The 22,237-nt window shown below is 39.0% G+C and overlaps 1 protein-coding gene across 1 annotated transcript in view; it reads left to right on the top strand.

Annotated features, from left to right (window-relative positions):
* Positions 1 to 22,237, top strand: part of LOC134318802 (ephrin-B1-like) — a 56,344-nt gene that overhangs the window by 22,289 nt on the left and 11,818 nt on the right. The window contains exon 2 of the mRNA XM_062999736.1: positions 4,449 to 4,726. Coding sequence (XP_062855806.1) covers positions 4,449 to 4,726 — 278 coding nt within the window. The remainder of the gene's footprint in view (positions 1 to 4,448; positions 4,727 to 22,237) is intronic.

The following is a 22,237-nucleotide window of genomic DNA, read 5'->3' as shown; positions in this document are numbered from 1 at the left end:
CTCATATCAAATACAGTTATCAGACACTTGATTTATCTCTCATGTTCTTATGTTCCAGTAGATATCTAGCAAAGTAGCTGGACCTTCGTTGTTGCACAATACTGCTCAATATGCTTTATAGTAATATATTAGTTAGGAAACTCATATAAAACGAATTAATCTAAAGCAACGCCTTTTAAAGTTTTGTATCAACTAATCAGAGCTTATATTTAATGTTTAGACCAAACCGCAGGTAAATTATGCTTGCCCACTACTACTGGGATCTAGGGTTTGAATTCCTATCAGTGCTATGGGCTGGGCAGATCTCTGTAGAGGGGGAATGGATTGGCGTACTGTCCAGGGTGTGTAACAGCATTACGTCCAATGATAAAGCGGTGGTAAAGCATGGAAATGAAATTTAATTTTAAGCATTACTTTTATGTTTTAATCTGTTTTGAGTCACCATCAAATTTTCCATATAAAAGCACAGACTATATGGCCGGATTATGTTAATCTTTCTGGTGTTTCAGCCACCGTTATAGCTAACAGGATTATAAAATCAGTTATAAAAAATTAATTGCATGCTTTTAACTTTGTGGCAGCAGTTAAGAGAAGGCCTGTTTCAGCATGACTGCCTGTGCACAAAGTGAGGTCCAAAAAGTCATGGTCAGGTGTTCACGTATTTTTAGCCATATAGTGTTTCTGTAGAATGACATAATGACTATTTACTCAATGTTAGATGGAGTTCAAAGGGTTAAAACTTCCACTGCAGTCCAATTAGAGACACCCATGGGAATGGTTTGCTTCTAAGTGTTGGCCTCATTAACACCCCTCACTCCAACTTACTGACACCGGTCTGCCAGATGATGACCTTTAAAAAACTCAAACAGTGTGTGGGCAGCCCATACTGGGTTATCTTGTGTTTTACATGAGTTTACCTGTGTCTGTCCATATTCAGACCACAATGTGTAACATTCCTTAATCTTTAGGTGGGCCTGTTGTGGGCTAACCCATGTAGACCCCATATGGGTATTGTATAGAATTTTGCAACTACCTACTGCCCACAGAGGGCCCACACTGGGTCAGCAGGGGGTTATTTAGAGGAACTCTGCAAAAACTCTGTAGATTTTCTGTTTGGTTTGTGTTAGTACTGAACAGTTTAACTCATCATCATCATCGTCTTAATCTTCATCATCTTCATAGACCTTGTCATCAGATGTAAAAAGAGCATTTGAGCATAAAAAGATCAAGTTCAGAATGAACGCTCAGAGGGGGGTATCAAGTGGGTGAGGTGGTCAGGAACAAAGCTCGGTGTTGTCATGGGGACGTGTTTATGCCTTGCTGATGTATTTTGGAAATCCAATTAAACGTCGACACGGAGGTTTTGTATTCCCCACAATTAATGATCCTGCACATAAAAATTAAGCAACTAAAGCAAACAGACCCGTAAAAGACAAACACTGCCTGGTTCCTCTTAATCCCTCTGATCTAACACCACCATGACCCCACACTTTTCCATTTGCATGCAGATCGTCTAACTCGAAACTTGAAATGAAAACCCACTCGGCCGCAAATGTGGGTATATTCTGAGATAGAGTGTAACTTTTATTCACTTTACCACCCATAGTGGTGGGTAACTTTACTGCTTTTTAAGTGTGTCATTATGCAATAAAACCACAAAAAATTTTTTAAATAACCTCTTAAATATTTCTTACACAAGTGGCTTGTTGCAGTGCAACAGAAATGATATAATGCTCCATTCTAATAATCAAATGAAGGTTTTTGCCATGCATTTAAACTATTAGAGATAGTATTAGGTTTAAATATAGATCATTTTGTAAGAGAGTTGGTGGGATGCTTCTGGCGGGTTTGGAATTTCTCTGCTAATGTCACATTCTTCAGAATGATCAATGTGACACTGCACAACAAACAAGCTGTGCTGTCAAAGTGATGCTTAAAGTGTGTTGAGGCTGAGAGAACTGTAACTTTACTCATTTTCTGAGCAACCGTTTGTCAGTAAAGTGATACAAGCATGATGAAAAAACCTACTGTATATTCAAAACAGTGTAGGTTTTATACACTGATCAGCCATAACGTTAAAACCACCTCCTTTTTATCAGCTCCACTTACCATATAGAAGCACTTTGTAGTTCTACAATTACTGACTAGTCCATCTGTTTCTCTGCATGCTTTGTTAGCCCCCTTTCATGCTGATCTTTAATGGTCAGGACCCCCACAGGACCTCCACAGAGCAAATATTATTTAGGTGGTGGGTCATTCTCAGCACTGCAGTGACACTGACATGGTGGTGGTGTGTTAGTGTGTGTTGTACTGGTATGAGTGGATCAGACACAGCAGCACTGATGGAGTTTTTAAACACCTCACTGTCACTGCTGGACTGAGAATAGTCCACCAACCAAAAATATCCAGCCAACAGCGCCTCATGGGCAGTTTCCTGTGACTACTGATGAAGGTCTAGAAGATGACCAACTCAAACAGCAGCAATAGATGAGGGATCGTCTCTGACTTTACATCTACAAGGTGGACCAACTAGGTAGGAGTGTCTAATAGAGTGGACAGTGAGTGGACACGGTATTTAAAAACACCCGGAAGCGCTGCTGTGTCTGATCTACTCATACCAGCACAACACACTAACACACCACCACCATGTCAGTGTCACTGCAGTGCTGAGAATGATCCACCACCAAAATAATACCTGCTCTGTGGTGGTCCTGTGGGGGTCCTGACCATTGAAGAACAGGGTGAAAGCAGGTTAAAAAAGTATGTAGAGCTACAAAGTGCTTCTATATGTTAAGTGGAGCTGATAAAATGGACAGTGAGTGTAGAAACAAGGAGGTGGTTTTAATGTTATGGCGGATCGGTGTATTCTGTGTAGAGCATAATTAAGCACAAAGCACATTTTACACAATTCCTGTTATAAATGTTGTGTTGTTTTTACATACCTGTAATGGGAAAACAGTGATTTTATGTGATTAAAAGTTGCATGTTGTATTAGTTGATTGTTCATAAGGCATGTAATGACCTTTATTTGATATTTGATCATGATTGATGATACTGTTTATATGAGTGTATGTTAATAAATGTAGTATTTTGGCAAGTGAAATGCTGACTGGTAGAAAATAATAGCCACAATAAGATACAGTGAGCGTTAAGAAACAGATTACCAACATCTGAATACAGAATAAAATCCAGCACTGCTAAAAGCTCTAATCCTTTGATGCTAATTTTTATGGAGACTTCATTAAATCCGGGACTCCTTATGTCCTGATTTTACACAGCTGCTTTAGTGTGGCACTGCCATATCAGTAATGATGCCATGCTGTACCCACTCAGCTCATCATGCCGAATTTGTGCTGCTCCATATTTATCTGGGTCAATGTGAGAGACTGCTCACAGTGGCTACAATCACGCACGAGTTCCACTAATGTAGCGAGAGCATGGATTAGGGATTACCCAAATTAATACGGCGTTGTCGTCATCGTCTTCATCATCATCATAATGATAGTTATATTTATGCACATGTACAAACTAGAACACCACATTACCAATCTATAGTCTGTATTAAACTCTAATCAGGTTTTTTTTATTATCAAATGTGGATTCTCAGTCAGATACAGGTGAAGCTTTGAAGCTTTCCGTCCCACTTCTGCTCCAAATAAATGAGGACATGAGCAACTCTAATATTGCATTTATTCACTCTGTACTGAAAAGGTGAGAGGGATTGGCACAAGGCCATGTTGATTACCTGCCAACTGCAATTAAATATCACAACTCATCAAGCAGATTTCTCCTCAGGTGGATGATTTCTCCTCAGGTGGATGATTTCTCCTCAGGTTGATGATTTCTCTTCAGGATGATTTCTGAAGTAAAAAAGGACCAATTAAGGTCACTGTGTGAAGATAAACTGATTAGCAGGAGTGAAATGAGGGTCGTGTAGAATGAAACTGAATATTAAACTCCTGAAAGGGATGGAATAGTGATTATTTTTACCTAGGTAAACATGCTAGATGTTTTCTGAAGTGAAGGACGCTGCACACCGGATGAAAAATTTATGAATAAATACAAAATCTTCAAAGTAATTTAATAAATGGAATTGTAAGTTAAATACAGAGATGTACCCGGTACAAGAATACAAACCATAGAAGGAAATCAAAGCTGCCATCTAACTTCTCCTCATTCAGATCCATCATTTATTGACATCATTATCAGATGTAACCCTCCTAGAACACTAAACAGCTATATATCGGGTACAAATGAATCATTTTTTTTATATAAATGCATATCTGGAATTTATTTTTTTTCTTTTTGCTCCTGGAGTGAATGAATGGTGTGTTTTCTTTTTATTATTTTTATTATTTAGAATGTGCTTTAAATGTAATATTTGTTGAACTGTAGCTCATATTAAAGTTTCTGATTTAGAACATGTACCCTTTCTATGTGTATTTTAGGTTTCAGAGTGGTAAAGGCCTGGTGATTTACCCCGATATTGGGGACAGGATGGATATCATTTGTCCTCGAGCAGATGTAGGACAGCAGTACGAGTATTATAAATTGTACCTGGTGAAGAAAGATCAGGCGGAGTCGTGCAGCACCGTGCTAGACCCGTACGTCCTCGTCACCTGCAACAAACCTGAGAAGGACATCAAGTTTACCATCAAGTTCCAGGAGTTCAGTCCAAATTACATGGGCCTGGAGTTCAACAGGAACAAGGATTATTACATCACCTGTAAGTTTAAACATATTTACTTATATTACCAGGGTGCTGTAAGTAACCCCAAGCCTTTGCATGTCAAATGTTCTGCTTGTATAGTGCTCAAAATTCAGTATTTTTTCCTCTGGATGGTGTTGCGATGAGGAAATGTAGTCAGGGCTGAACATTCAGAAACTGTAGTTTATTTTTAACCAATCTGACTCCATAACCATCAGCTCTATTTTTTATAAGTGTGTCTGTGTTCATGTATTAAATCAGTGCATTATTATTAAGCACACACAAATCAGAAGCTTCAGAAAGACCTATTACTTATGCTTATTACACATGGAAGACAAATTCTACATCAAAACAGGACGCTTAAATCATTTAGTCAAATCGTCCAAGTTAAAGTAAACTCATTTGCATCTAATTGGCAGTTTTTTTTATCCTGTAAGAGTAAGTTCATGTAAAACTTAATCTCAAGTTAAGACTTGGTGAATTTTGACTTGCAAAATAATTAGCCAACACAGACGTAGTTAACTGGTAAAAAAACAAATGGGATGCATGGTGGTGGTGATTGTGCTACATGAACTCATACCATTGAGTAAAACAGCCAATTATTTATAACCAGGAACAATTCAGACAATTGTAACTATATAATGCAGTTTAATTGTGCAATTCGATTTAAAGAAGATACAGGAGGAGCAGTGGTTTCAGTGTTAAAGCCTCATCACCACCAAAGCTGCCACAGCCGAGCCCTTGAACTAGGATTAAAAATGTCCGACAAATATCTCAAATGACAAAAGAATAGAATGAATAGAACACATTTATTTGTCTCTTATACACTACAATGACTTTTTTCTTGCATATTCCATTTCATTTGGAGGCTGGGGTCAGAGCGCAGGGTCAGTTAATTGTACATCGGCCATGAAGCTGAAAGGCTTTAGGGCCCGGCTCAAGTGGCTACATGACAGAGTCCGGATTCAATCATTTAGTTCTACACACTAGGCTACCACAGTCCCGAAATGTAACCAATGTTAAGCCTGCTTCAGCTAACATGATTTTTTACCTAAAACCAAACACCAAACCCTCTCAAATTCTGCTCACAACGCCCACTGTATCTGAGAGCCTGTAAACAAATATGGTGCAGTTTGTTTAAGCAAGACCTCATAAGAAAGCTGGTCTCGGTCCAGTTTAATAACGCTCAGAACGTGATCTGACTCGACTGCAGGATGTGAATTTATTATGCTTGGGTGTTATTAGATTTTCAACATTTTTCATATGGAAGTTTGTTAAACTGATCGAGGTGGCACCACAGCATAGCAGAGGACAAAGAGCTGATTTTAGATGTCTGAGAATGCTGGATATGATTAAAAAATTTACTAATAATTTTATTTTCAGGTTTGTTTCTTTAGGGTAATATTTATACAATGCTTTTTTTTTAAAGTTAGGATTAATTCTTTTATTCTGGGCTTTCTTGGGGAAAAATAAAGAAATTGGGAAAATATTTGCTATTTTTGGCATTATTTACATTAGTGATAACATTTATAGCTGCACCATTTGTATGTGCACTGAGTAAAAACAAAAAAATAAAAAAAATTAAATGAGATTAGATTAATCAAAATAAACCAACAATTTTTAAGGAACAATAACTTTTGTGTAACTGTGGTTTACTTATATTTTTAATGACTAATTTCTTTATTATCTGTCTTGTTTCATCTCAGTCTGTCTCCTTGTGTCTTTGTATTTTTAACCATGTGGGATAAGGCTTAGTTTCGACCTAAATGACATTCCCTTCTGCTCTCCATTGGAAAGGAAGGGGAGGGGGGGTAAGAAGATAGAAAAAACAGAAACCAAATGGTTTGACCATGGACAGGTTCAGCAAGTTTAGCTCCCGCGTCCCTTCATGGTCATCTTGCCCCATTAAACCTGTTCCTGCAGGTCCATCTGTGTAAATCTGTGCTTACTTAGTCACTCTGGGGGGTTGCAGGGGCTCGTGTGGAGGGATTGGGAAAGGGGGGGATTTGGACACTGATAACCTCCTGATCTAAGCTCCAGTTCTAAGACCATTTGTTCCAGCAGGTTGAGGAACAAAGTGGTGATGATGGTTTAAGCAGCCAGTGCTTAAACTCATTAAAGCTGGAATTGTTCATAGTATCCCCCCTCCCTTCTTCTGCTTGGGTTAGTGTTAGCACCCATCCCTGTCTGTCTAATATCACTGGTTTTGTGAGAAGGCCTGGTTTGGGTTTTGGGTTTTTCTTATTGACAAAACGTTCATATTACATAAGAATGTGCAAAAGTGCAGACTGTTAAATTGGACCCAAGGAAGTGCTGCATAAAGAGATTTTTGTTCGACATGTAATATCACACTTTAATACAGCAGCGTTTTGGCACTGCACCCCGTACGTCTGATACATTTCCATACCCACCTAGCAACAGGAAGTACATTTCATTTATGTTCCTTTTACAGTTTTACATATTTAAACTTACATAAACATATTTTAATGCTCAGGTGGCACAGCGGTCTGTTATACTAGCCCATCACCACTAAAATTGTTGGCCTCACCCAAATACTTACTAATGATAACACAAAACAGGTATCACTTCACATATTGTGTCATATGAGTGTCACCATCCTGGTCGGGCGCTTTACGGACACAGTTGATTGTGTCTGAGAGAGGAAAGGACGGCTGGAGAATCAGCTTTTTTGCAGCTGCAACAGTGCCTCCCACTGGCAGTTTGTGGTATACATGCAGACATGCAGTTCATAAATAAAATTAAAAAGTGTTTATATACAATAAAAGCTTTTAATCAGGTTTACGCTATTGGTTTTAGCGCTTAGCTTAAGAATTGCACTGAATTTACTGTATTTATACATTTTATGCTTTTATTTTGCAATTTTTCCTCCAATTTTCTCCCCTAATCTAGTCGTATCCAATTAACCTGGGCAGTGGTAGCCCAGTGGTTAAGGTACTGGAGTAGTAATCAGAAGGTTGCTGGTTCAAGCCCCACTACCGCCAGGTTGCCACTGTTGAGCCCCTGAGCAAGGCCCTTAACCCTCAATTGCTCAAAAAATTTTGTTCAGTGTGGATAAAAGCGTCTGCTAAATGCTGAAAATGTAAATGAAAATGTACCCTGATTGCATTACGCTACCCCTCTACCGATAAAACCCTCCACTGCTGACTGAGGAGTACCGCAACTGACACACGCCCCCTCCGACACGTGTGCAGTACCGACTGCATTCACTGGTTCATATGCGGATCAGCTTTGTGTACGGAGAGCCACACCCTGGTCAACACATTATTCCTCGACTTTGCACAGGCGCCATCAATCAGCCAGCAGAGGTCGTAGCTGGATCAGTTATGAGGAGCCCTGGTCCGACTTTCCCACCCTGTGTGAACGACAGCCAATCGTTGTTCATGCAGCCGCCCAGCCCAGCCGGATGGCAGAGCTGAGATTAGAAACGATGTGTTTGAAATCCCAGCTCTGGAGCATCTCTGAAATTTAAATTATTAAATGGAGCACATGCGGTCCGATGATCTGCTGTGGCGTCTCCTAACAGTTGCAGCTGAAAGGAATCATTCCTATTTCTTCATCCAGAAAAAAACAAATGATTTATTTAAATTCTGCTTGGTCAAAAATTTACATACAGCTAACTGGGTTATTGATTTGTGGTGTAAAAAGCCTATAAAGTGGCTAAGTTATTATTCTGTACATCTATATAAAGAGTACTGAGGCATCACTGTGCACTCTTCTGCATAATCTACTAAATTTTTCATATAACCACACACATTACATAAAAAAATCGATACCAAAAGCTACAGTACCTAACTTCTAGGATGGAATAGGTACAATAAATATAAATAAAAGAGCGTTTATTATGTGAGTGGTAATTTGGGAACGTTTATCTGCCAGCAGTATTACTGTTTACTACAGACTCAAGTTTTTTTGTTTTTGTTTCCATGAACAGAACAAAAAGATTAAACCTGACAAATAATTGCTTAATTATTCTTACCTCAGCAAGCATTAATGCGGTTTTATTTTTGTAACTGGTTTATTAGCGGTAGATGTTTAGTTGCCCCGTTGCCCTGCAGCACTGATTTATTTGGGTGTAGGTGGGTCTGATTGAAGCTCACTGACAGCTGCCAGTTCCTCTGTAGCAGCTTGGCATGATTATTTTCTTTTCTGGGCTCTCAGCGTGGTGCCCCTCCATCGCCTCTGCTCCATTAATGCATTGCGTGGGAAAAGGTTGCAGACAAATACTCCAAAAGAGATTCGGGTAAGAGCAGCAGCTTCAAAATATAAAGAGAGGTGGGTTTAGGGTTCAAAGCAGCACCAGAATGGAAGATGAGAGCAGCTAATGTGGTCTGAAATGAGAACAAACCATAATATGTTGAGATAAAAGAGGCTGAGAAAGGTGAGAGGATGCGCTGCTCCCTCCACACCCAAAATGTGCCTGTAGTTTAGGATAGTAGCTGAAACAAGGACTGATGATGATGTGTTCTGTATTCTGTCATAAAAAACGCATTATTCTCACCTTTCCAGCAGAGATTTTGTTTTATTCACGTCTGTGAAAGCTGCTTCAGTTATTTCCACAGAAACTAAGTCATGCTGGAACAGAAGCTTAACTTTGCCAAAGTGTTTCCACAAAGTAAGAAGCGTATAATTTATTTTATACGCCTGTAAGGAATAGGTGTGGTTGAAATACCTGAACTTCTGAGGGGCGTTTACATACTTTTGGCCAAATTTTATACTTTCATTTTAACAGTTATTATTAGGGATGTAATGATACACTCTACCTACGATGCGATGCAATTCACAATACTGGGTTCACGATACGATTTTTTCTTGATTTTTTAAACTGAAATTGAAGACAAATTATGACAAAGTTTCCTTTTATTATTTCACTTAAAAAAAGAAAAGAAAATTTTGTATTTGTGCTTTTCTTTTATTGATCTAAATAATGAATGTCCTTTTATTTCTGAGGTAGGTACAAGCCCAATTTGGCTGAAAAACCCCGATTTTTTGCCAGTGACGTCAACCAGGCGAGGTGTATAGCGCCAGCGCCCTCTGCTGTTTAAAGTGAATATCGATTCATTTTACATGTCAAATCGATTTGAATAGTGGAATTTTTGAATCGTTATTAACTGTATTGTGGTGCATCGTTACATCCCTAGTTATTATTATTTTTGCTTTTGGCTGCTCCTGTATTTAGGGGTCGCCATAGCAGATCTGGTTTGCATACCAGACTTGGCACAGTTTTACACTGGATGCCCTTCGTCATGCAACCCTCCTATTTTTATCCGGGCTTGGGACCGGCACTGAGAGTGCACTGACAAGTGCACCTCTAAATGGCTACGCTGTTTTGGTCAGCTCCCATCCTTAGGTATTATGACTGCTGCGCAACTCGATCTCCCTTTATTTTAGTTGTGTTAGTGTCTTTAAATGAAAATAATAATACTAATTCAGCAGTAAATCAGATTCATAAAATGTGTAATTTGTACTGCATGCATTTACCTACAACCTCGCCAACTGTAAACAGATACACCAATCACCATCCTAAAATGTTCAGAGATGCAGAGCTGATCAACAGCAATCAGAATAAGTGTGTGTTTGTTTATTCTATATCAAGGCTGTAATCACAATATATACTGGGGGAGAACATCCAGATATGCTCAGAATCCCGAACATACTGATGTAAAAATTATAACCATATTCCACTCACTAGCTTTGTCTAATGTTAGGATCCGTCAGTGTTCCCATCTGTTGTTGATATGGCAGGAATGTTTTGTTTACCCCCCAAGGGTAGATTTGGTCCTCCCAGTGTTCAGTTCATGGTTACTGGCTTGTTCTATATAGATTATAAATAAGAAACTACACACACTACATCAAACTTATTGTTGGTGACTTAAGTGGGTGATGAAATTTTAATGGCAAGTTTAGCTCGAGTTCAGCAAAAACTGTTTATCCAGATTTAGTAAGTAAGACATTTCTATCATATAGAAGTGATTCTGTTTTTATGCTCTTTGGCTTTGGAATATGACTTGAATTTAGTAATAGATTTTTTGGTAGGTAGGAATGTCGATTGTTCTCGTTCTGCAGACAACAATGAATTATTTCTGGTTTGTGGAAGTAGCCCAGGTTCTGATTAATATGATTCTAATATGATACTTTGACCTGAATCAGAATTCCTCAGACTCACTGTAACTGTATGCATTTTTAATATGAAGCACCGGGTTGATATTTATATTTGATGATGATGTTAGTGCTAAATTATGGGCGATGTGAGGACAGGCTCTGACTGGCACACTGCTGATTGGAGGGGACGCCCGCTAGCTGGCACAGACCTCTGGGAAATAATCGTCCTCCTGCTGCAGCTGGCGGGTGAATCCGTACGTACCCACTCCAACACGCCAAGAGACATTTTAGGTTCTTTCATCAGCCGCCAAACCTTTAACTCTCCTCACAGCTGGAAGTCGTCTCTAATTCAGAGACCTGGGTGTGACAAACAGCGCACTGTGCCCGACATGCTCCCATTTCTGAGCTGGACCCTCTGTGCACCGTCCGCCAAGAACAAAACCATTCTGAAATAAGACTGTTTGGTCTTTCCAAAGTGTTTAAAAGCATTATCTGTGTCATTTATCAACAGCAAAACAATCATCTCATTCCGGGTTGGAGGAACATAACAAAAGCTTTAGATGATGGGAAGATATTTTTAATGGTTGTGTTTGTAAAATATAAAGCGAGCATGAAGTTTGGCTCAGTGAAATAAATGATCATGGTGTCCAACAAATAAATTTCTCATAAATGTCAAATAACTGAAATTGTACCTTAGCCCAGCCACAATCTGCTGCTCTATGTATGAACCCTTCATTTTTCACTTTACGTAATGGAAACGATAAATATGGATATTAATGCTCTTAACCAAAATGTATAGACATGTTTTTCACTCACTATGAAAAAAAATGTGCACGATGAAGTACAGAAACAAATTCTTTATGTAAATTACAGTATAACTTTTTTAGGTTGAACTATTATTTCATGTTTAAGTAAAGGTATAAAAATGTCTATACACCCACTGGAAACTTTATTATTAACATTATAGTAATAGAACCGCTTTTGCTCTCTGAACAGCCTTACAGTTATTTTCTGTAGTGTTTAGAAACATTGCTTTGAGAAACTGGTCCATGTTGACCTGATTGCATTAGGATTTTGCTGCACATTCATTAGCTACTGAATCGACCATTATACCAAACCCAAAGGTGCTCTAAGAGTAGCCATTATAGGGCAGTTATTTTCCACAAAAATGGAATGCACACGGTCAGCAACAACACTCAAACAATAGATAAGCTATGGCATTCAGTCTATACTCCACTGGCATTAGGGGCCTAATGTCTGTCAGGAAAACATTTCTCACACCATTACACCCTCACCAGCTTCAACTATTCACTCAAGACAGGCTGGGTTTATGAATCTACACAGTTTATGCCAAACTGTCCAGTTTTGGTAGGACTGTGTCCACTGTAGTCACAGATTCCTGGTCTTGGCTGACAGCAATGGAACTTGAACCTGATGTTGTTGCCCATCTGGTCCATCTGTGCCCACTGTGGATCTGTTCACAAAGAACTAAAACATTCTCAGAATAGTTTTGGTGTAAATATTGAATATGTGTTCAAATGTGGAAGGTGTTAAAGAAGTTTGAAAAGCTGTTCAATCTTTCTGTGGGAACGTCTAAGCAGATGGTTTTATATTAACTCATAAATTATTCTGTCAATAAAGAAGCACTCGACATGCTCTTCAATTCATACCAGAATGATGAGCGTCAACATGATTCATCCCCAGGAACTGATCTGATCAGAATAGAACTAGGTGTCGTTTTTGGCAGAACTGTTAGAATTCCACATGTTTATACACGCTGTGCGATTGCTGGCTTGAGTTTCCTTCAAATTGCGAAAGTTCAGATTTACAGTCGACACACCCAGAGCAGCAAATCCCCCCTCCTCTCCCCCTCCAAAAAAAAAACCAAATAAAATAAAACAGCCAATGAACAAACCGAGTACTGACGACCAAATACTAGCACTTGTATGTATATATACTGTATAGTTTCAGACCAACGAAGGTCTGCTTACAGGCAGCAGTGGTGAGTACACCAAAGTGGGACAATTCATGATCCGCTGACAGGCTGTCGGGCGTCCAAGACTCGTTGATGACAGAGAACATGTCTGGTACAGACCAACATAAGGGCTACTAGTGCTCAGAATGCATATCATAACACACAATGCATAGAACCCGGCTGTGCATGGGGCTGCTTAGTCACAGACCAGTCAAAGTGCTCATGCAAACTCCTGCTCATTGTTGAAAGCATCTCTAATGACATGCGTGAATCAGACATGCACATGGAAGCACTTGAAGTAGGTTGACTGGTCTGATTAATTCTGTTTTCTGCAAGATCATGTGGGTGGCTGTTCATGTGTGCATCGTTTCATTGCAGAAGAGGTGACACCAGGATAGGATGATTCACCTCACAATGCCTATACCTGCTGGAAATGTCCTGGGATCAGGTACCACAGGACTCCTTCAGATATCATGTGAAGTCCATGTCTCAGCAAGTTAGAGATGTACTGACAGCATTATAGATAGGTGGTCCTAATGTTTTGGCTCATCGTTGTGTGGACACTCCACCTAAAAACTGAGTTCAGATGTTTCCACCAAACCCACTGGTGACAGGTACAGTGTATCACAAAAGTGAGTACACCCCTCACATTTCTGCAAATATTTTATTATATCTTTTCATGGGACAACACTATAGAAATAAAACTTGGATATAAGTTAGAGTAGTCAGTGTACAACTTGTATAGCAGTGTAGATTTACTGTCTTCTGAAAATAACTCAACACACAGCCATTAATGTCTAAATAGCTGGCAACATAAGTGAGTACACCCCACAGTGAACATGTCCAAATTGTGCCCAAAGTGTCAATATTTTGTGTGACCACCATTATTATCCAGCACTGCCTTAACCCTCCTGGGCATGAGAGCTGCACAGGTTGCTACTGGAATCCTCTTCCACTCCTCCATGATGACATCACGGAGCTGGTGGATGTTAGACACCTTGAACTCCTCCACCTTCCACTTGAGGATGCGCCACAGGTGCTCAATTGGGTTTAGTCCATCACCTTTACCTTCAGCTTCCTCAGCAAGGCAGTTGTCATCTTGGAGGTTGTGTTTGGGGTCGTTATCCTGTTGGAAAACTGCCATGAGGCCCAGTTTTCGAAGGGAGGGGATCATGCTCTGTTTCAGAATGTCACAGTACATGTTGGAATTCATGTTTCCCTCAATGAACTGCAGCTCTCCAGTGCCAGCAACACTCATGCAGCCCAAGACCATAATGCTACCACCACCATGCTTGACTGTAGGCAAGATACAGTTGTCTTGGTACTTCTCACCAGGGTGCCGCCACACATGCTGGACACCATCTGAGCCAAACAAGTTGATCTTGGTCTCGTCAGACCACAGGGCATTCCAGTAATCCATGTTCTTGGACTGCTTGTCTTCAGCAAACTGTTTGCGGGCTTTCTTGTGAGTCAGCTTCCTTCTGGGATGACGACCATGCAGACCGAGTTGATGCAGTGTGCGGCGTATGGTCTGAGCACTGACAGGCTGACCTCCCACGTCTTCAACCTCTGCAGCAATGCTGGCAGCACTCATGTGTCTATTTTTTAAAGCCAACCTCTGGATATGACGCCGAACACGTGGACTCAACTTCTTTGGTCGACCCTGGCGAAGCCTGTTCCGAGTGGAACCTGTCCTGGAAAACCGCTGTATGACCTTGGCCACCATGCTGTAGCTCAGTTTCAGGGTGTTAGCAATCTTCTTATAGCCCAGGCCATCTTTGTGTAGAGCAACAATTCTATTTCTCACATCCTCAGAGAGTTCTTTGCCATGAGGTGCCATGTTGAATATCCAGTGGCCAGTATGAGAGAATTGTACCAAAAACACCAAATTTAACAGCCCTGCTCCCCATTTACACCTGGGACCTTGACACATGACACCAGGGAGGGACAACGACACATTTGGGCACAATTTGGACATGTTCACTGTGGGGTGTACTCACTTATGTTGCCAGCTATTTAGACATTAATGGCTGTGTGTTGAGTTATTTTCAGAAGACAGTAAATCTACACTGCTATACAAGTTGTACACTGACTACTCTAAGTTATATCCAAGTTTCATGTCTATAGTGTTGTCCCATAAAAAGATATAATGAAATATTTGCAGAAATGTGAGAGGTGTACTCACTTTTGTGATACACTGTATATAAAATCAATAATTTCATTCCATTTTAATCAACTGCTTTACCCTGGTCAGGGTTGCGGCGATGTTGTTTCCACCGGGAAACACTAGGTGGAAGGCAGAAATACACTGGACAGGGCACCAATACATCATTTTCATTTTATTCCACCGCTTTATCCTGGTCAGGGTAGCAGGGTATCCAGGTTACCTTTGAAAACACTGGGTGCTGGCAAGGAACACACCCCAGACAGGACGCCAGTCCATCACGAGGCATTAATTATTGTTTAAACAACAAACCCTTAGACAAACCCATCTACACAATACAAATATTATTATGCTTACATATTATTAATATATTTTTTGTTTATGCATTCTCTCCCCTTTTTTCTCTGGACTTTTAGCGCGTCCAATTGCCTGATTGCGTCACGCTTCCTCTCCACTAATGCCGACCCTTGCTCTGATTTGAGGAGAACGAAGCTAACCCACACCCCCTCCGACACGTGGGCAGCAGCCGCAGACTAGGCGAGTGCATATATGCGAATCAGCCCTGTGTACGGAGAGACACACCCTGATCCGCACTCTTTCCTGCCTCTGTGCAGGTGCCATCAATCAGCCAGCAGAGGTCGTAGTGCATCAGTTATGAGGAGTCCCTATCTATCTTCATACCCCACCCCTATATGAACAACAGGCCAATCGTTGTTCATGTGACCGCTTAGCCCAGCCGGATGGCAGAGCTGAGATTTGATACGATGTATTCGAGATCCCAGCTCTGGTGCGCTAGTGTGTTTTTTTACCGCTGCGCCACCTGAGCGGCCTGCTTACATATTATTATTATTCCAAGCATAATTGGCTTTACTACTGAATTGAAATCATACTGTCTGTAATAACAATTAGAGTTCTTCAGTTGAGTTGTCGGGGCTTTGAGTGAGAGGTCAGGTTTGATTTGGTTGAGGATCCATTTGCTTGTTTTCCTTGCTGTCCAAGGTATAAATTCTTCTTCAGTTCAAAGGCATCAATATTCTTTCAACTTTTTTTTATCGTAGACCCATAAAAACACAGAGATTCATAATCTGGACAATTCTGATCTTTATTTGGAGAGACAAATTGTTACATCTGAAGATCTTTTCCAGATCCTTCATTTATATTCTGCCAAGTGCCAGTTTGTGTCATATATTCTAACTGAAGAATCCTTTGCTGTTAATAATATACTTAAATACTCATAAGTTCTAAGAGTTGTGTTCCTAAATTGGTCTTAAGTTTCCTAGTTTATTTCTCAGCAGTTTTGTAAATGTACCTGGAAAACCAAATCACATTATCGCATTTTTATTTGTGGGAGTATTTAACATTTAACAATTTAAAATGATAATTAATCTCTGTTAATCTCTGTGATTGTAAATCAGTGCAGTAAAATGTGAAATTCTGTTCCTAAATTCCCAAAATTATTGTAATAAATAATCAGGATTATGACTGTAGCCATTCCCATGCAGCCCCAAATATCTGCATATGATTATTTAGCTATAGGAATCTTTTCCTTCACAGTACATTAGAACATTCCTCCCGCTCGTCTGTAACGTTGGGCGTAGTGTGGTAGCTGGATCTGTTTGGTTTGGTTTTGGTTGGAATGAGCTTCTCGAGGTGTTGTGTGTCTGTTTTAATGTTCTGACATTTGACTCTGATCTCAGCCTTTCCATCTGTAGATGATCAGAAGGTCTCAGAGCAGACGCTGGATTTACATCTCAGCACCTGGTTCTGATTGGCCCGACGTACCCGCTCACCATTCAAGCCGCTGGCTGGGCCTTGTGGAACGGATTTACTTAATAAACGGGTAGATGGGATGAAAAAAGGAACATTTTCAATAAGGGGGTTGCGTTTACTCTGGCGAGCGGCGTGTTATTGACAAACTGGTTCTCTGGTTGGGTTTCGTCTCTGTTCTGTCTGTAACTGATTGTGGAGGTTTGTGTTTGCGAGGATGTAATCAGTATGGTGGATACTGTGGTTAGATTTAATCCCGGCTCAGGGTTTCGGGTGAACGACGGTAGAGAGAATTCCGCTTCTCGTCTCATATTTCTCGTACTGATCATGTGGATTTTGTTTGTGTGATTCCTTCTTGCTCAATTTCTTCTCTCTTGTTTCATTTCTCTCTGGAGCTCCAAGAAGAAATAATCATGCGTGGCAGGTCAGAGGAACCTCCAGCCAGATTTGACAGTCGCCTCGGTCTATTCTAGATTCATTCATTACTGACTCGGGGTCGGATTTATGCTGGCTTTCTTCCTCCACATGCAATTTCCTCCGCTATTTTTCAGTTCCAATAGTGAGCCAGCCTATCACAATTCCTGACCCTTACTAGTCTGGCTGCGTGATCTCATTTTGTCTGGAGATGGTGGTCATGCTCTGAATTTACATGGTAAAACCTTTTATTTATTACAGTCAAAATGCGTTTTAACATTCAGATAAGATCAAATCAGGGCTGAGATTTATTAGATTCTATTGCGGTGTGGAGAGCTGCTGTAGACTTGCATTGAAATTTTTCAAGTTTGACCTACAGTGCAGTGAGAGCAGCTGTGTGTTGTGTTACTATTTACCATTTTATATATTTCAAGTGTAGAAATGTGTCTTGTAGAGATTTGGCTGTACTAAATTAAGTAAATTGTGGTTAGAGAGAGAAACATTTCATTCTCAAAGCACTCTGTAATTAATAAAAACCCCTCACACACACCTCCACCCCGAAAATCTTAAATATGTATACTAAACAAAACCCAAAAACAGATCTCTGTCTGATCTACCGAGTATAATAACACATTTACTTTCCAGAAAAGAGCTTCACTGTATGCTCATATAAACTCCATTTACCCATTAACTCAGTATCTTTTGAATGCTGGAGCCGCTTGTTTGTTTACATTTTCCCCCCTTTAGAATGTGGAATTTCTTAAGTGAGTTTAGAAATAAAAGCTCAGACCCTCAGCAGATCATTTATTTTCATCATGGAAAGAATAAAACAAATTTTTAAAATTGTTATTTTTAATTATTTGTAGTGTTTAATTTTGTAGAACCTTCAAATGATCTAGACACCTCAAACTAAACGAAGAATTCTTTTTATATGAAGAGGCATACACATGTGGACATAAATATGTGGTTGGTTTGGAACTTTTGAGGAATTTCTTTCCTGCCGGTGTAGAAATATGAACTCGAGAGCTTGAGACCTCATCAGTGGTGCGCTAGTACATATATTAGTCCTCTGTGCCACCTGGTAAATAGAAAAAGTTTAGCACTTCACTAGTGCTTGGAAATACCTGAAAAGTAAAAAAGATATGTTGCGCATCCAGCATTTCAACACCAGTGAGTGTAAAAAAAGCAAAAAAACTTATTACAGATAATCAGATGCAGAAGAGACATTTATTTATTAATTCTATGTTGTCAGCTTTGTTAAAGAAATCTTGTGGACTATCTTTATGTACACAAAGTTTTCAATTAAGTAGTTTAAACTTATAGCATTTTTCATCTTGTGTAATATTAGTTCACATCTATGAGCAGGATTTATTCTAGTGTTACTGGTAGAGTGCTAACTTTAGCACTGATAGCATGACGTGAGGAGAAACAGATAATAGTTGCTACATGCAGCATACTTATAATGTTAGAGCCACATTTATTTTGGATTCTGTGCACTGCAATGCAGAGCCTTACAGAAACTTTGTAAACTTTATTCACACCACAAGTTTGAAACTTGAAAGTGTTTGTTGTGGTGAATTTCATAAAATTAATGTAAGTGAATAAAAAAGTCTGTGCGGCTTCAGAGCGGGATGAGATAATATCTGGATTTTAGCGTGACGTGTGTTGCTAGTGAAGCGTGAGCGGCGTCTCAGAGTGGTTTCATATGAAGGTTTATATTCATATTTTTCTTTTTTAAAGATTCTTTTGTTTCTCTCCAGTTTCTCTGTGTTTGATGAAAAGCTGCAGACTGAACGTCTGATTGTATAAAGGTCACTGAAGATACTCGCAGTATGAAGATACATATGTGGACTGAAAACTCCAGCTCTCGTTTCTTATTAAATCTGCTCTTTTTTATCCCCACCGGTTCTCCTGGCAGGCTGAACGAGGTTGTTTTATTGCTAATGATTTTGGCTCACACAGAGTAACATGTGAAATTGAAAGCTGTATAATTACAGATGTTTAAACACATCTGGGTATTATAACCTCTGTACTCACACCTTTGTTAAGGCTCTTTTATAGTATTTATGATCTTTTATGGATTTTACGTTGTAAAAGTGTTAAAACAAAGTAGGAAAAGTAGCTAGCAAACAGTATTTATACTGTACATAATTATATTATATTCACACTATTATATTTACACTGTTGTTGTAACTAGCAATATGACTGCTCCTAAAGTACTTTGTGTAGGCTACATAGAGCTTTACATTGGGTGAAGAAGTCATTATGTTGTACCCATTGAGCGAGCAGATTTAGGAAGGAGGAAACTGTGTGTAATTAGGCACTACTTCATATAAATGCAGAATCAATACCAACTGGTGGAAGTAAACCAGATAACCAGTAAGCAATCCTAGCTTAACATTTTTATCGACTTTTGGGAGACAGACAAAAACATGCACTAAAGAGCTTAATAATTTTTATTCCAAAACTCAGACATTCTTAAAGAGAAATTATATACCCGTTACTATAATGGGGTGCATTTTGTTAATTATACTGATGTAGATGTCACATGTGAACCACACCCTTAAAAAGAAAAAAAAAGATCTCTGTATGATCTTTACTGTGTAGTTTTTCATTATCTTATCTAAGAGATTTACTATTCTTATGTTTTGGATATTTAGAAGTTTTAAAGTGAGTACAGGGATGCAGTTATGGAACAACATTTACACCATGTTAATCATGACACTCTGTGTAACATTCTAATATAAGTTCATGTTTTTGTCCAGTACAATTCAATGTACGTCTGCCGAGATTTGTCTTCTTTTTGATCTTTGCAGGATTTAAGTTGTATAAATCATTTTAACCTTTCGGTATGAAAGTAAAGTTGGACTCTAATTGGGGGTTTCGATCTATAAAATTGATTTAGTGCCCAAATCTTCTGTGCTGTGTTGGATGTTTGTACTGGATGTTAGTTATTACAAATTTTTGTAATGTTAATCCATCATGGGTGACCATACATTTTAGAATTAGCTGCAGTTCCACATAAAGGTTATTATTATTATTATTATTATTATTATTATTATTATTATTATTATTATTATTATTATTATTATTATTATTAATTACTGTTATGGGCACTTGAGTTGGTACAGTAGTAAATGACTCTAACCCATTACCTCTGGGATCCAAAGTTCAAATCCATGGAAAAAGACATGAAAAAGAATAATATTTCAAAATATTATTTAAACCACAATCAAAATCTGCTCATCACTCTCATTTAGTGCCACACACATTTACCACTATTGTACAACTTACAGAATAATGAGTGTCAACTGAAGTTCCAATTTATTCCAAATGGGTTGGATGAGGTTGAAGTCTCTAGCACTAAGTGATCACAGAATCCGGCACACTACTAATCTAAACCTCCTACACCTAGTGGTCAAAAATATGTGGACACCCTTTCCAATTATTGAGTTTATGTGTTTTAACCATACCCATTACTAGCTGTATAAATCAGTTGTACAGAATAAGTTATACGCCTCTAAGAAACAGTTTTTTGATCTGTTGTGAGAGAAAACATGCTGTTGTCATAAATTAAAATAAAACAACAGCATAAAAACATAAAAGTATTTAAAATATAATACAAAATATCCAAACTGATGTAGTTTAGCTGAGATGTGTTTCTAAACCACAGTGTTGCATTGGCACTATGAGGCAAATATAGCTATAGCTATAACAAATAATAAAGCAAACAAAATTGTTTGGGCCATGCAAATAATTAAAATGATTTAAAAAAAAAAGCTAGGTGGAAGATGAATACCAGGCTCACTTTAACCCCTGTTGAGAAACCAGCCTTTCCATTTGCCCCCATGTGTTTGCTATCAAAGCTAATTAAGCAGCAATTGAAGTCCAAATATTAATGCACCACAGTGGCCAAGATAACACAGACGCTTCCAAAAGCCACACATTGTTGGCTGCTGGAAAACGTCATTCATCTTTTTCTGCGTTTCTTTGATTTTTCTTTGATTCTTGTTGTTTTTTCCGACAGTGTAGACCAAGCAGAGGTGAAGGGGTATTTTCTTTTTCTCTGAAACGTTAAATATGAGGTTTATCTTCAGTCTATTCCAAATCAGATTTACAATACAGATAACCACAGATATTGTTGGTGTAGAACAGCTGCATGGGTCTAAGGTTTAATTCTGAGATCCAGTTTTTTAGCATGCCTGTCTAATCAGTACACAGATTTGGTCCTTTGTGCCCTACAGTAAGAATCTGCATAGACTTGAAGCACAACAGAAACGTGTCATGGCTCAATAGAATTGCTCAATAAACCTGATATTGCCTAATAAAGCTGGCACGTACAACAATGGGAATTTTAGTACATACATTAAACTATGACTTCCAATCAGTTTAGTAATAGAACACGCTTAGCTTACTGTAGCCCAGATGTTTTATGTGAATATAGTAATAAATGTCTATTTAGCAGTACGTAAGTAAGTGCTTGTGGTAATTTCAGTCTTCAGCCTAGTACAAGACTTTAAACTGCAGTTTAATTAATGATTCCTGGCAGATGTGGACATGCACTCTTTATAGAAGTGTTAAACCAACCATTGTGACAAAACCACATTGATGACTTCCTCTCTTTAGCTGTTCCACTCACCCTTTGGCACTCAGTCACATCCTTCTTCCAACCCATTTTACACTGAATTGTCAGTGTGGATTCCTTTTTACACCAAACCATTCACTTTAATACCACACTTACAGCACTGCGACTGGTCAGTGCAAATGTTTTTCTTTTTGTCCATGACTGAGGTCGACTATTTTGTCTCTTTAGCTATATAAATAATTGCTGGGTGTGAATGAGAACTCATCTAATGATCTCACCTCATTTTCACTGGGTGTAGCATGTTAGCATGTACGTATGATGTATGACATTTCCATGGTAAAGTGGAGCACGATTGATAAAATGCTCTCACTGAGTTGAAGGTCAATGCAAGTCTCTCCATCTCCCCAGAAATAACACTCAGTCCAACATGGTTTGAGATGGATGAATAGTTTCTCTCCCCGAGGACTTTGTGTTATTCTACATCCTTCATTTCTCCTAGATTTG

The sequence above is a fragment of the Trichomycterus rosablanca genome, chromosome 8 (assembly GCF_030014385.1).
Source record: "Trichomycterus rosablanca isolate fTriRos1 chromosome 8, fTriRos1.hap1, whole genome shotgun sequence".
Classification (NCBI taxonomy): domain Eukaryota; kingdom Metazoa; phylum Chordata; class Actinopteri; order Siluriformes; family Trichomycteridae; genus Trichomycterus; species Trichomycterus rosablanca.
Note: the sequence above shows the minus strand (reverse complement) of the source record. Positions and strands in the feature narration are given on the sequence as shown.